General features: G+C 42.9%; 2 protein-coding genes across 7 annotated transcripts; one reads left to right on the top strand and one right to left on the bottom strand.

The window, feature by feature from the left end:
* Positions 1 to 3,908: 3,908 nt before the first annotated feature.
* CUNH11orf1 (chromosome unknown C11orf1 homolog) lies at positions 3,909 to 8,391 on the bottom strand. Of its 5 annotated transcripts, XM_036324332.1 has the most exons (5): positions 8,260 to 8,384; positions 6,686 to 6,738; positions 5,284 to 5,514; positions 4,729 to 4,795; positions 3,909 to 4,486 (listed from the first exon to the last, which is right to left on the bottom strand). In XM_036324332.1, exons 1-5 carry the CDS (start codon positions 8,267 to 8,269, stop codon positions 4,311 to 4,313), a joined length of 537 nt encoding a protein of 178 aa, XP_036180225.1. In that variant the 5' UTR covers positions 8,270 to 8,384; the 3' UTR covers positions 3,909 to 4,310. The 5 variants fall into 5 exon arrangements, with proteins under 5 accessions (XP_036180225.1, XP_036180226.1, XP_036180228.1 ...); XM_036324333.1 differs by lacking the exon at positions 6,686 to 6,738 and having other exon boundaries at positions 8,260 to 8,391; XM_036324335.1 differs by lacking the exon at positions 4,729 to 4,795.
* Positions 8,392 to 8,720: 329 nt separating this feature from the next.
* Positions 8,721 to 13,636, top strand: FDXACB1 (ferredoxin-fold anticodon binding domain containing 1). 2 transcript variants are annotated; one of them, XM_036324321.1, is made up of 5 exons: positions 8,721 to 8,926; positions 9,166 to 9,322; positions 11,346 to 11,549; positions 11,685 to 11,843; positions 12,211 to 13,636. In XM_036324321.1, exons 1-5 carry the CDS (start codon positions 8,755 to 8,757, stop codon positions 13,388 to 13,390), a joined length of 1,872 nt encoding a protein of 623 aa, XP_036180214.1. In that variant the 5' UTR covers positions 8,721 to 8,754; the 3' UTR covers positions 13,391 to 13,636. The 2 variants fall into 2 exon arrangements, with proteins under 2 accessions (XP_036180214.1, XP_036180215.1); XM_036324322.1 differs by lacking the exon at positions 11,685 to 11,843.
* Positions 13,637 to 14,087: the final 451 nt, after the last annotated feature.

Here is a 14,087-nt window from a genome sequence, read left to right as displayed (position 1 = left end):
AACCCTCTATCCACTGAGCCAAACCAGTCAGGACTCTCCTTCTTCTTAAAGCAGTCCCTTTAACATTTCTTGCATTGCTGGTTGGTGGTAATGTACTCCTTTAACCATTTTTTGTCTGGAAAGCTATTTCACCTTCAATTTTAAGTGATACCGTAATCTTGGATTAAAGCCCTTGCTTTTCATTACTTTGAGTACTTCATGCCACTCCCTTCTGGCCTGAAGTGTTTCTATTGAGAAGTCAGTTGACATCCTAGTGGGAACTCCTTTGTAGGTAATTTTCTGTCTCTCTCTTCCTGCCTTTATGATTCTTTCTTTGTGGTTAATGTTTGCCATTTTATTTATTTTTTAAAAAAATATTTTTTATTGATTTCAAAGAGGAAGGGACAGAGAGATAGAAACATCAATGATGAGAGAGAATCATCAGTTGGCTGCCTCCTGCATGCCCCACATCCATGATTGAGCCTGAACCCGGGCATGTGCCCTTGACTGGAATCAAACCTGTGACCCTTCAGTTCGCAGGCTGGCACTCTATCCACTGAACCAAACCAGCCAGAGCATGTTTGCCATTTTAATTACGGTATGTCTAGGTGTGGGTCTCTTTGGGTTCATCTTGATCAAGATTCTCTGCCTCCTGAGCTTGTGTGGCATTTTCCTTCACCAGATTGGGGAAGTTTTCTGTCATTTCTTTTTTTTTTTTTATTTTATTTTATTTTTTTTTATTTTATTTTTTTTATTATTAGTTAAGGTATTACAAATGTGTCCTCATCCCCCCCATTAACCCCCAACCTCCCCCCTTCTGTCATTTCTTTAAACACGTTCTCTGTTCCTTGCTCTCCCTCTTCCTTTGCTGGTGTTCCTATAATGTAGATGTTTTGTTTCTTGTTGTCCCAGAGTTCCCTTAAACTATCTCCCTACTTTTTAATTCTTTTTTTCTATTGGCTGCTCTAATTGGGTATTTATTTCTACTTTGTCTTCCAAAGCGCTGATTTGATCCTCTGCTTCATCCAATCTTTTAATAACTTCCACTGTGTTCTTGATATCAGATATATCATTCTTCATTTCTATCTAGTTCTTATTAATGGCCTCTATTTTCCTTTTCATGCTGTTGTAATTTGCACTAAGTTCCTGAAGCATCTTTATAGCCATTGCTTTTAACTCTTATAGGTTACTTGCTTCCATCTCATTTAGTTCTTTTTCTGGAGATTCCTTCTTTTCTCTCATTTGGGGGTTATTTCTTTATCCACGTTTTAGCTGTCTCTTTGTATTTGCTTCTATGTATTAGAACTGTTATGCCTCCCATTCTTTGTGGACTGGCCTAATGTAGAAAGTGTCTTGAGGTGTCTAGTGGTGCATTCTCTTTGTTCACCTGAGCTAGATGCTCCAGGAATCCCCTTGTGTGTATTATTTGGGCTCTCCTGTTGTAATTGGGAGGAAAACCTGAGGTGAGAGGTTCTCCTTCAGGGTGGGGCAATTACTTCTGCCTGGAGGCTAACTGTTATTCTCAGACTCTTAATAGGCCTCAGAAACTCCACAGGGTGGGCAAGGGGTTTTCCAATAGGGTGGGTCAATTGTCCCTCCCCCCCTCCCCGCCCCCAGGCAAAAAACATCTGGATAACAAAGGTCTGCCTGAGAAAGATGACCTCCGCAGTGTGAAGGAATGACTCAGCACAGAAAACCAGGGTGTTTGCTTTCTGATCTCTAATCCCAGAGCCTCTAACCCTGGCTTATGCTTACACAGCTCCAGTCCACTCTGCCCTCCCTCTGCTGGAGCCCAAGGTGAGTGGCTGCACTCAAAATTTTGTGTGTTGGGCCTTTAAGTGGGTGCCTGCATTTCCAGCTATCTCTCCCTGGCACAGCAACCCCCTTGCTTTTCACAGCCAGATGTTATATGGGTACCCTTCTCAATTCTCATGCTCTCTGCTAGGGGGCCCAGCTTGGGAATTAGACCTCAGAGTTCTCAGTGGTAACCCCCCACAGCTGAGATATCTCTCCAGAACTTCAGCTGCTGTCTGTGGGAGCCCAGCCAGCCCTTTCATGCCTCTGCCCTTCCTACCAGTCTCTATAGTCTTTCCATCCTTTGTTATCAGGGTTCTCTCCAGCTAGTCTTCAGTTGATTTTTTTAAAATACATTTTATTGATTTTTTTACAGAGGGGAAGGGAGAGGGATAGAAAGTTAGAAACATCGATGAGAGAGAAACATCGATCAGCTGCCTCCTGCACACTCCCTACTGGGGATGTGCCCGCATCCAAGGTACATGCCCTTGACTGGAATCGAACCTGGGACCCTTGAGTCCACAGGCCAACGCTCTATCCACTGAGCCAAACCGGTCAGGGCTTCAGTTGATTATTCATGATGGCTTTTTGTATTTTAGTTGTAATTCCAGTTTGGTCCTGGGATTATGTCTGTTTAGCATTCACTTACTCCACTGCCATTTTTAATCTCAATCTAGCCATTTTAAAATTAAGACTGTTGCCTCCCCATGGTCACTAACCTCAAACTAATCTCAACCTTTTATCAATCCTTATCAATTTTCTACTTTGAAAGACTCACCTTAAACCAGTGGTTCTCAACCTTCCTAATGCCGAGACCCTTTAATACAGTTCCTCATGTTGTGGTGACCTCCAATTTCATTGTTACAAATTGAACATAATTAAAGCATAGTGATTAATCACAAAAACAATATGTAATTATATATGTGTTTTCCGATGGTCTTAGGAGACCCCTGTGAAATGGTCGTTCGACCCCCAAAGGGGTCACGACCCACAGGTTGAGAACCACTGCCTTAAACCAACTGAGCCCTTATCCCAATTCCTGAAGATATAACTTACCCAAATATTTGCCTTTTGAATTTTACCAAGACTCTGTCAAGCTGATGTTCTTCCTTGCTATAGGCTTAATAACTCAGCTTTGTTCGATCAACAGGTTTCTGTGGTGATTTTTGTGGGGAGTAAAACATTGATAGTCATAGCTCTTTAAATATAAATATAAATATAAATATTTATAGATAAGATAATTTCTGAGATCTGCTCCAAAATTAATTTTATAAAAAACAGAGTAGATAGGGGTAGGAAAATTTATCATAAAGTTTTGAAGATGGGAGTTCATTATAATATTCTGTCTGCATTTGTATATTTTATTTTTTTAATATATTCCATTGATTCTTTTTAAAAAAAAAAATATATATATATATATATATATTTATTTATTGAGTTCAGAGAGGAAGGGAGAGAGAGAGAGAAAGAGAGAGAGAGAAAGAGAGAGAGGCGGGGGGGAGAGAAACATCAATGATGAGAATCATTGACTGGCTGCCTCCTGCATGCCCCACATTGGGGACTGAGCCCGTAACCTGGGCATGTGCCCTTGACTGGAATCAAGCCTGGGACCCTTCAGGCCAGAGGCCGATGCTCTATCCACTGAGCCAAACTGGCAGGGCTCCATTGATTCTTTACAGAGAGGAAGGCAGAAGGATAGAGAGGTAGAAACATTGATGAGAGAGAAACATAGATCAGCTGCCTCCTGCATACCCTCTACTGAGGATGTGCCCGCAACCAAGGTACATGCCCTTGACTGGAATTGAACCTGGTACTCTTCAGTCCACAAGCCGACGCTCTATCCCAGGGGTGGGCAAACTTTTTGACTCGAGGGCCACAATGGGTTCTTAAACTGGACCGGAGGGCCGGAACAAAAGCATGGATGGAGTGTTTGTGTGAACTAATATAAACTCAAAGTAAACATCATTACATAAAAGGGTACGGTCTTTTTTTTTTTAGTTTTATTCATTTCAAACGGGCCGGATCTGGCCCGCGGGCCGTCGTTTGCCCACAGCTGCTCTATCCACTGAGCCAAACCGGTCAGGGCTGCATTTGTATGTTTTACATTCTTTATGATAATAAAAAAGTTCTTTTTCTTTTTCTAGTCCTTAAGAGGAATGTTCATTAAGATCACATTAAAGTTACACTATCTGACCATGACTACCAGACTCATACCCAGAGAGTATCTAGGCAAATGTAACCTAAGTTATACTGAATTTTGCTCCTGATGGAAGGCAGGAAGGAGCAGACTGGTTATAGATTTGAGAGAAATAATTCTTTTTACTGCCCTCTTACAACACCCCCAATTATATAACTAATAGATGTAACCAACTCAAATTTTACATTTAAATATTGGTTAAAGGTGGTAGATAACATTTCCTGTGCTTTATTTATTCAGAGAGTGAAACTGTGCTACAGTGTTCTGACTTCTTAGTTGTGCTTAGAATGTGCTCCCTCCTGTATTCTGTTCTGGAAAAATGAAGTTTCTTCTTATTTTGTTAGAACCTCAGACTCTGAAATGGGCAGTTATTATGATTACATACACACACAGAGTGGTGCTCAATTTGAGGTTTTGGATAGCTACGCATATAAGTTGACTTTTCTGTGCATTTGTATCGAGGTGGATCCAACTCAGGTTGATGTCCTGGGAACCAGTGAGGCTCTCGCTTAAATCCTGAGGGAAGAGAAGAGAGAAGACAAGTGGAATCAGTCAATAGTAAGGAGACTTAGTAACCAATTTCATTATTACTTCTGAGGGAATAGAGAGTGAGTCCTGTAGAATTCAGAAAAGAGAGAAATCATTCACTCATTCATTCATTTATTCACTCATTCAGTTAACTTTTATTTGAGTTCCTTCTATGTTCCAGGCCTTGAATTAGGTCCTGAGAATTTAAGAATTAAAAATAGTCCACCTACTATGGTTTGAAAGTGGCATTTTGTTATTGTAGCTTGTATCATATGTTGTTTCAAAGTAGTGTCCAAACTGGAAAGAAAAAGTAATAAATTAAAAATATAGGAGTCTACATCCAATATTTGGAAATAAAGGACACAGTGACATGAATTCTAACATGCTCTGCCATATTTTAGATTGACTAGAGGTCTATATATTATTACTCTATATCCTACTAACTTTCATAACCTTTTTATGTTTGCTTAGGGGACCTAAAAGGGCAAGGACCAGGAGAAAAGCTAGCCTGAGTCCAAAGACATTGTATATTTCTTTAGATGAATAAAATTCAAACAAGAAGAGAAAGAGTACTATCCATCTTTTTATTACCTTACAATAATGTAATATTCAACATCATAGTAAAGTGGGATAGGTATTCCAGCTAAGAACAGCTTCCCTCCCCAACCACTTCACTGAAAAGTATGAGAGATTTCAGCATTAGAAGTTATCAGATTCTTGCCTCTCAAATGGCCACTAGTTCTTTTGCTAACAGAAGGAAACAAAGAAAAAGAAAGTTACATTACCTGGGAAGGCAAGGGTTTGGGCTGCATTATATTCCTTAGATCATATCTTTCCTGGTTCCAGTTGCCCATCAGGGTACGATTTGAATAGGCATTCTCATTAGTGGTGCATCTCCATCCATACTGGGAAAACTTGGACATATTATTCCAATCTGTCCACACTTCAGCATGGCCATCTGCATTAATGAGGCTGCCATAGTGCGGGTTTGTAAGGAAACAGGAGAGGAACTCTCTCTGGGAAAAGATGAGAAGAGAAAAGCTTCTTATACAAATCAGAGAGCAGAAAAGGCATCCCCTTTACACCCTTGGCCAAACATAATATAAGCACACCTTACTAAGAGTCTAGGCTTTCCTTCCAATTTGATTGCTATCATTGTTTCCACTTTCCAGGTTCACAAGTCCTTTGACGTATCCTCTCAATCAGTAGTATGAATGACTATATAGATTAAATGCTCCCCCTCCAAAATACAGAAAAACTTTAGTAACCCTAATACTATATACTAGCTAAATGTTCAGGTAATTTTGAGATGTGGGAATTTAAGAACTAAGAGTATTTCCCTGGCCTGTGTGGCTCAGTTGGTTGGACCATTGTACACTAAATGATGGTGGGTTCGATTCCCAGTCAAGGCACATACCCAGGTTGTGTGGTGGATCACCAGTCGGGTTGCGTGCAGGAGGCAACCTATCAATGTTTCTCTCTCGCACTGATGTTTCTCTTTCTCTCTTCCTCTCTCTAAAAATATAAAAGTATTGTTATAGTCAAAGAGAATAAGGAGAAGTGAGAACTGGAAAACTAGATAACACAATAAATAATAGTTTCCTTCCTTCTAGGACCAATTCAAATGCAATTATTCTATATGGCTTCCCTTGTCAACTTATTTGTCTCACACTGTACTTCATGTTCATCTTTCTATATTTATAACTGCTACCATGTGTCAAGAGTTTTTAAAAATATATTTTTTATTGATTTCAGAGAGGAAGGGAGAGGGAGAGATAGAAACATCAATGATGAGAGAGAAGCATTAATTGACTGTCTACTTCATGCTCCCCTCTGGGGAACCAAACCCACAACCAGGGCATATGCCCTCACTAGGAATCGAACCATGACCTCCTGGTTCATAGGTCGAAGTTCAACCACTGAGCCACACTGGTTGGGCTCAAGAGTTCGTTAAGTACACTTCCAATAGCCTATACTGGACTCTAAATCCCTGAGGACAGGATTTGTGTCTTATTATCACACTCTCTCCTTCTGCCTGACCTCTCAATCAACAGTTCTCTGAACATACCAGATGACCAATATCTGATTTTCAATTTGTAAGAAATCAAAAGAAGCCTACCCATTTTTATTTTTGGCAAAAAGAAAAATATAAAAGTCTGGTCCCTTGACTTAGGAGCAAGACATTACCTTCCCTGAAGAAAAGTAATTTGATCCTGAGGAGTTTACGTTGTTTGTAGATTCTATAGGAGAGTGACAGAAAACCTTACTCTTCTGGTCCATGTTCTTTAAAAGAAGAGATGTTACCAAACCTGGTCCTCCCAGTTCTTAAGCAGAGACAGAATGTAGATCACTCGATCACCATGACCAGGTCACCACTCACCCACCTTTCCACAGGTAGGGACAAAGCCAATACTGTCCTCTCACAGGATGTGCCTTTTCAAGACAGGTGCATGCACTGATGTCAACAAACAGCATAATGACTAAAGAGTAGCTGGTACCACAATGTTCAACAGGCTTAGTATTCAGGCTGCAGACCAAGGCGATCCTGTCCTGGGGCAGTAGGACAGATACCATCATCCACTCAGTTTTCCACTCCTGGAACCCGGGGCTTATCTTTGACACCAATGCCTCTTTCAATTCTTTACATCACCCAATCATGAGGTCATGTTGATTTTTTAATTAGTCCACTATCCTCTATCTCCACTGCCAAGTTACAATTCAGATCTCCCTATCAGCCCTGGACTCTATGACTGCAAGAGCCTCCTATTTGACCTCCATGCCATCAGTCTAGTTCTCCAATCCTTCTTTTGTTTTGTTTTGTTAATCCTCACCTGAGGATGTTTTTCCACTGATTTTTGAAGAGAGAGGGAAAGACAGAGAAAAACATGTATGTGAGGGAAACACATCGATGTGGTTGCCTCCTGAATGAGCCGCAACCTGGGTCCAGGCCTGGGAGGAACCCGCAACCGAGGTATGTGCCCTTGACCGGAATTGAACCGGGACCCTTCAGTCTGCAGGCTGATGCTCTATCCACTGAGCCAAACCGGCTACGGCTTTCCAATCCTTCTTCACACAAAAAAGCAGGTCTTTCGAAAATAAAAATTTAATTGTGTTCTCTTCCTATTTAAAATGTTTCAGTGTCTGGCCCCTGTTTCAGAATAAGGTCCAGGCTATTGAAATGGCTTATAACGTTCTGTATGTCCTGGCCCCTGCTTAATTTTTCAGTGTCATCTACTATCTACTCTCCCTCCAACTACATTGCAGCCAAACTCAACTGCTCTGGGTCTCCATCATGCTTTGGCATATATTGTTCCTTCTGCCTCTTCACTCCTCTTGACTCGGGTAAAGTGTACTTTTCCCCCTTAGCTTTCAACTCGTCTCAATACCAGGGAATCTTTTTTTATTTCTTTTTCTTCTTTTTTTTTTTAAATTTTGTTTTATTGCTTAAGGTATTACAAAGAGTATTACATATGTCTCCTTTTTTTCCCCTTGACCTACCCCCGATTGCCAGGGAATCTTTCACTCCCCGCCCCATGCTAAGGTTTCCCGTCTGTGTGCCCCGCGGGCACCCTGAGTCACTCCACTCCCAGCTGTGTCAGAATTGCCTCCTTGCTGCGCATCCTTCCCCAGACCACAAGCTCAGCGAAGCCAGAGGCCGCATCTTGCTCATCCACACACGCATCTACCTAACCGTGCTCACAGCTGCACACAACAGGCACTCAGTATTTCCTGAATGAACAAAAGGCAGGGGATGGGAGCACCTGGAGACATTCCGAGCAGTAGAGACAATGGCCAGCAGCCATTTTGGGTGAGACGAAGACTGCTATCAAATCCTCAGTGTCAGGAGCGAGCAGAACGCAGAACACGCCGACTTGAACCTCTCGGCGGCCCGAGTCCCGCCCCGCTTCCTTCACTCAGAACTCCCTCCCCCTCGGCCTCTCCCTCTGCGCTACCGACTGCTTGTGACCTCATGCTTGGGTGACGAAGTCGCTCGGGGCCCCCTCGGGCCCCGGGGATTTTATTTCAGACTCTCGAGGGGGTGGGCGGAGTATGGGGACGGCGTGGTCGGCGTCTCCCTTTGGCACTCATGGTTAGGTTCATCTCTGGATGTGGCTGCACTAGTTTGTCCAAGGCCACCAAGCCTGAGGTGCGTCATCCACCGGCGACGAGTGAGGCGCCGTCAGCTGGAGCCCCGCGACGGAAGTGACGTAAAATGAGCGCCTCCGAGGACGCGAGCGGGAGAGCCAGTTGAGGCCATGGCCCCTGGGCGCCTCCTCTTGGTTGGGGAGGGGAATTTCTCCTTCGCCGCCGCCGTGAGCGAGACCCTGGACCCGAGCACTAGTCTAACGGCCACCTGCCTCCAGCGCCCCGCCGACTTCGCGGGGGACCCGGCGGCCCGGGAGAACCTGCAGCGCCTGCGCGAGCGAGGTAGCAAGGCCCCCTCCGCGCGGCCCCGCCCAGCGCCGGCCCCGCCCAGCGCCGGCCCCGCGCGGAGAGGGTGGGAACGTGGGCATTCAGGAGAGGGTTGCTCCTGACAGTCCCGTGAAGATTCGCAGAAAGCGCGCGCTCTGTGCCCAGACCGGGGTTGCTTCGCACGGCTCAGGTTAGGGAAGGGTTTTCCATGCTTCCAGGTCCTAAGACGCCCTCCTGTCTGTATTTCGTGCCAGGTGCAGAGATACGTTTTGGTGTGGACTGCACCCAGCTGGCAGATGCCTTCGAACCGCACGACAGGGTCTTTGACCGAATTTGTTTTAACTTTCCGCACTGTGGACGCAAAGCTGGAGTAGCTAGGAACAGGGAACTGCTTGCCAAGTTTTTCCAGAGGTGAGGAAGGGAGAGCACGCACCAGGAAAGATGGACATGACATACGGCACTGGAACATTGTAGTTTGGGAAATCAGGCTCACGTGTGTCAATTACTGTGCTGGATTTAGAGAGAATATAACGCTCCATAAGAATTCACAGTCTCGTTGGAAAGGCAGACGTATATGCCCTAACCAGTGGTTCTCAACCTTCTGGCCCTTTAAATACAGTTCCTCATGTTGTGACCCAACCATAAAATTATTTTTGTTGCTACTTCATAACTGTAATGTTGCTACTGTTATGAATCATAATGTAAATATCTGATATGCAGGATGGTCTTAGGCGACCCCTGTGAAAGGGTTGATCGACTGCCAAAAGGGTCGCGACCCACAGGTTGAGAACCGCTGCAAGCGGTTTGGCTCAGTGGATAGAGTGTTGGCCTACGGACTGAAGGGTCTCGAGTTTGATTCCAGTCAAGGGCATGTATGTTGGTTGCGGGCACATCCCCAGTAGAAAGTGTGCAGGAGGCAGCTGATTGATGGTTCTCTCTCATCAATGTTTCTAACTCTATCCCTCTCCCCTCCTCTCTGTAAAAATCAATAAAATACATTAAAAAAAAAAAAAAAAGAAAGGCAGACGTATAACCCTGAAGGCTAAGTCAAAGTACAGATAGTGTGCTCCTGAGTGTCTAAAGGGCAGATCACCTATTTTTGATCATGTAACATAATGGTAACCAGTGTAGTCTAAAGGTGAGGAGCATGGATTTAGGAGCCAAACTGCCTGGACTCAAATCCACGCCCACTACTTAACAGTCGTATGGTTTTAGGTAAGCTTCCTTAATCCTTTTTTGCTTCCTCGTCTATAAACTGAGGATATTAATAGTAACTACCTCATAACATTATTGGGAATTTACCACAGTGCTTTACACCAGCGATTTTCAACCGGTGTCTGGCAGCAGGCACACTAGTATACCAAAACATGTGGCACAATTGCGGGTCTCTGGGTCACCGCTGTCAACAAACTTTTCACAGAGGCAATATTTCAAGTTAGTATTTGAAGTATAGAATTTTAATAGGCAGGAGGGGAGTGAAAAGAACAACTTTCTCCACCGGGAACTGTGACACAGCTGCAAGAATTTTTAAAACATGCAAACGCCTGATTGTTTAGTCAGGGGCACTGACCCCTTTTCCCCTAGATCCATGGTCTGCAAACTGCGGCTCGCGAGCCACATGCGGCTCTTCGGCCCCTTGAGTGTGGCTCTTCCTAAGCCATAGGAGTACCCTAATTAAGTTAATAACAATGTACCTACCTATATAGTTTAAGTTTAAAAAATTTGGCTCTCAAAAGAAATTTCAATCGTTGTACTGTTGATGTTTGGCTCTGTTGACTAATGAGTTTGCTGACCACTGCCCTAGATTGTCAAATAAGAAAATGACAACCAAAACAACAGTAGCCGTCCAGTTTGAATGAATCAAATTTATACCTATTTTTGTGTGTCAGATCAGCAAAAAATAAACTTTTTGGTGTGCCACAGAATTTTCGTAGTTTATGTGTGCCTTAAGATGAAACAGGTGGAACATCGCTACTTTACACTATTTACCAAAGTATATGGCATAATTGGAGGTCTCTTTGGGTCATGGTTGTCAACAAACTTTTCACAGAGGCACTATTTTAAGTTAGTATTTGAATTTCAATAGGCAGGAGGGGAGTGAAAAGAACAACTTTCTCCACCAGGAAGAACAGCCTGATCAGTGAATCCTGTATAGGAACTTTGCAGACATTGACTTTCAATGGCATGTAGGTGAAGAATGCAAATGACAAGCTGGGTAACACTGGTCAGCCACTAGTGTCAGTTATGAGTTGAACATTGGATTTACATTCTAATATACTTCCAGCTATTTTCTTTGCATGTTTCTTTGCCAATGGGTGTGACTAGATTTTAATTATTTCACAGCCAAACCATGTATATATAACTAACTCCTGTGGTAATTGCTACTTGTTTCTGATAAATGGCCGGTATTTTCTCTCCCCTCTCCCCCCATTAGCTGTGCAGGTGTTCTTGCAGAGGAAGGAGAAGTCCATGTGGCATTGTGTAGAGGACAAGGTGGGACTCCTGCTGATAATCCCACAAGAGAATGGCACAACAGTTGGCAGGTGGTTGCCATGGCAGCTCTAGGCGGATTTATTTTAAGTGATGTGCATCCCTTCAGCTGTGAGGCTGTGCCAGGGTACAGGTGCACTGGATATAGGTAAGTAATAACAGAGGTTTAAGTTGTTTCAGCTCTCTCACTAATTATTAAAAAAAGCTCATAGGTTTTCCTGATTCAGTCTCAAATACTTTATTTAACAATAACAGGCTTCATACTTGGTATCTATTTTGCCAGGAGTCAAGATAAGTCATTTCATGTAGAAGGTGCTTTGAACCATATCTTCACCCGGAGCTTACCCTTTAAAGGTTCGCAACCGAGAATCTTCAGGGTCAAATTGGGTGACCAGTGGTTTTCTTTTCCAGAACCAGAAGCACTTGTAGGAAAGTTGAACAGGTAACTGGTATTTTACCAGAAATTACTTCTATCTCTACCTGTATCCTGATTGGCTTGATGGCAACCATATATTGAATGGATGCTACATATACTGTTAATGATGTTGGTGCTCTGAATACTTGTCAGTCTGGCCTACATAAGCCTCTTTAGAACTAAAAATTTTCTGGTATAGTGTATGGACGGTGGTTGTCAGAGTTCTGAAACACATGATATTTCTGTTTATGGTGGATGATTTCTTTGTCTCTTTTCAGAATCAACTTAAGGATAATTTTTTTCTATTTAGCTATTTGCACTTTATATTCTAACTACATTGTAATTATTTACTATTTTAAGTTTAAAAGGTTATTTTGTGTTTGTGCTTACACAGAGGTTTCCTAGAAACATCTTCCTGTCATCCTATCAAAACCATAAATGAGAAACTGATTTCTGAACTGGGCAAAGCTTTCCCTCTAAAAAGGCTGAAGTGTCCCTTCCCTTTGCTGCCACCTGAAGAAACCAGTGTTCTCACTTCCTGGAACTGTGACATTCTATCAAGTGTCTTTTGGATTCATCTCCTTGAGGATAACTCAAATTCTGAGTCCCTGACTGGTGGGACAACAGAAGACATGGAGGACTTTCTAGTGTCACTTTCAGAACTTAGCTTTCCCAAGAGCCCTGGAAGAGATGGTAAGGAAGAATCTCATGAAGGACTCTATGCCCAAGCCAAGATCTGGCTTAGACCTTCGCTCCTAGTTCATGTTCAGACTGTCATCCAAGCACCAGACTTCCTCCCAGGTTCTTTGTACATCCTCAGTGGACCTGTCTTTCAGAAGTGTCACATCTTACCTTTCACAATGCCAGCATTTCACGAGACTTTACTTATCCTTGGGTTTAATAAAAATCCGAAGGATGACTGTCTTCAGTCACTACGGAACCACCTGAAGGGCATTCTAGATAGCCTTCTGACTCAGACATTGCTGGAGGGTTCTAAACAGAGCAATTCAGTAGAATTTGTCTTTCAACCAAATGGGAAAGATTATATGATTAATGTGAAGTCTCATAATTTTGGCCCAGGTTGTGCCAAGGATCTGAGTATTGGGTCTGTTACCACATCTGTTCCAAGCATTATACATGAAGAACAGTGTTTTGTGTTTGTGTCTATGAACTTGGACCTATTAGCCATGCTTGTCTGGGGTATCTCTGACTGGAGGATGTTGTGGACCTTTGATAAATGTTTTCTGAAGAGTTTTGTCCCTGAGAAAATAGAACCCTTTAAAAGTTATTCCCTATATCCTCCAATCTATGTGCATGATATTAGTTTTTGGTTAGATGAGAAAAAAGGATTTGATGAACTAGAGTTTCACACTGTGGCCCGAGCAGTGTCCCAAGACACTGTCATATCCATAAAATTCCTTAGTCGTTTTCAGCATCCCAAGACTAAGCAGGTCAGTCTCTGCTATAGACTGACCTACCAGACCTGTGACAAGGCCCTGACCCAGCAGCAGGTAGCATCAATGCAGTCCCAGTTTAGGAAAGAGATTCAACGACTACATCTGACACCTCGGTAGTTTGGTAAATTCATTTCTGCAGCATGATCCTTATGAGTATGAGATGAAAAAACTCATTTGTAACTGGGCATCCTCTCTGGACTATTTTTTTGTAAAATCTTTTACCTTGTGACTGTTGACTCTAAAGGTACCTTGTGATTCGATTATTTAAACTTATAGACTATAATGTGATTGGAGACCTTTGGAGTTGTGCAGTATTTTGATCCTGAGTAATGACTAGGAAAATAAATCAAACATCATCATGTACTTTAGATGCTCTATTGCTAAAGAGGCAATAGAACTTGAATGTCTCATCAAAAATATATAAACTAGAGGCCCAGTGCACAGATTCATGCACCAGTGGGGTTCCTTGGTCTGGCCTGTGCCCTCTTGCAATTTGGGACCCCTTGGCAGATGTCAGACTGCAGGCCAGGCCGAGGGACCCCACTGGTGCATGAATCCGTACACTGGGCCTCTAGTATGCATATAAGATCTTTGGTTAATCTCTTCCTGCCCTCCCCCTACCCACTTCTTGCTGAGATTCATCAGTCTGTTCCATGTTTCCATGCCTATGCATTGAGCGTCTGCCCCCTGGTCAATGTGGGTCATAGTGAACGGTTGAATGGTCACTTAGGCTTTTATATATACATATATAGATATAGATATATATTTTTTCACATTGTCAATTCCTCTTCCTTTAACTCTATTGTATCATCTC

Source organism: Myotis myotis, unplaced genomic scaffold (genome assembly GCF_014108235.1).
Source record: "Myotis myotis isolate mMyoMyo1 unplaced genomic scaffold, mMyoMyo1.p scaffold_m19_p_10, whole genome shotgun sequence".
Taxonomy (NCBI): Eukaryota; Metazoa; Chordata; class Mammalia; order Chiroptera; family Vespertilionidae; genus Myotis; species Myotis myotis.
The sequence above is the reverse complement of the archived record's forward strand: the minus strand, read 5'-3'. Positions and strand labels throughout refer to the sequence as shown.

Coding starts and splice junctions, on each gene's coding strand:
- CUNH11orf1 (XM_036324331.1), bottom strand. CDS start 6,778: ATGGACCAGAAGAGTAAGGTTTTCTGTCACTCTCCTATAGAATCTACA. Junction 5,515..6,685: donor ATTACTTTTCTTCAGGGAAG/GTAATGTCTTGC, acceptor ATCTTTTCCCAG/AGAGAGTTCCTCTCCTGTTT. Junction 4,796..5,283: donor CCAAACCCTTGCCTTCCCAG/GTAATGTAACTT, acceptor TTTTCTTTCCAG/TTTGGACACTACTTTGAAAC.
- FDXACB1 (XM_036324321.1), top strand. CDS start 8,755: ATGGCCCCTGGGCGCCTCCTCTTGGTTGGGGAGGGGAATTTCTCCTTC. Junction 8,927..9,165: donor GCAGCGCCTGCGCGAGCGAG/GTAGCAAGGCCC, acceptor ATTTCGTGCCAG/GTGCAGAGATACGTTTTGGT. Junction 11,844..12,210: donor CTTGTAGGAAAGTTGAACAG/GTAACTGGTATT, acceptor GTGCTTACACAG/AGGTTTCCTAGAAACATCTT.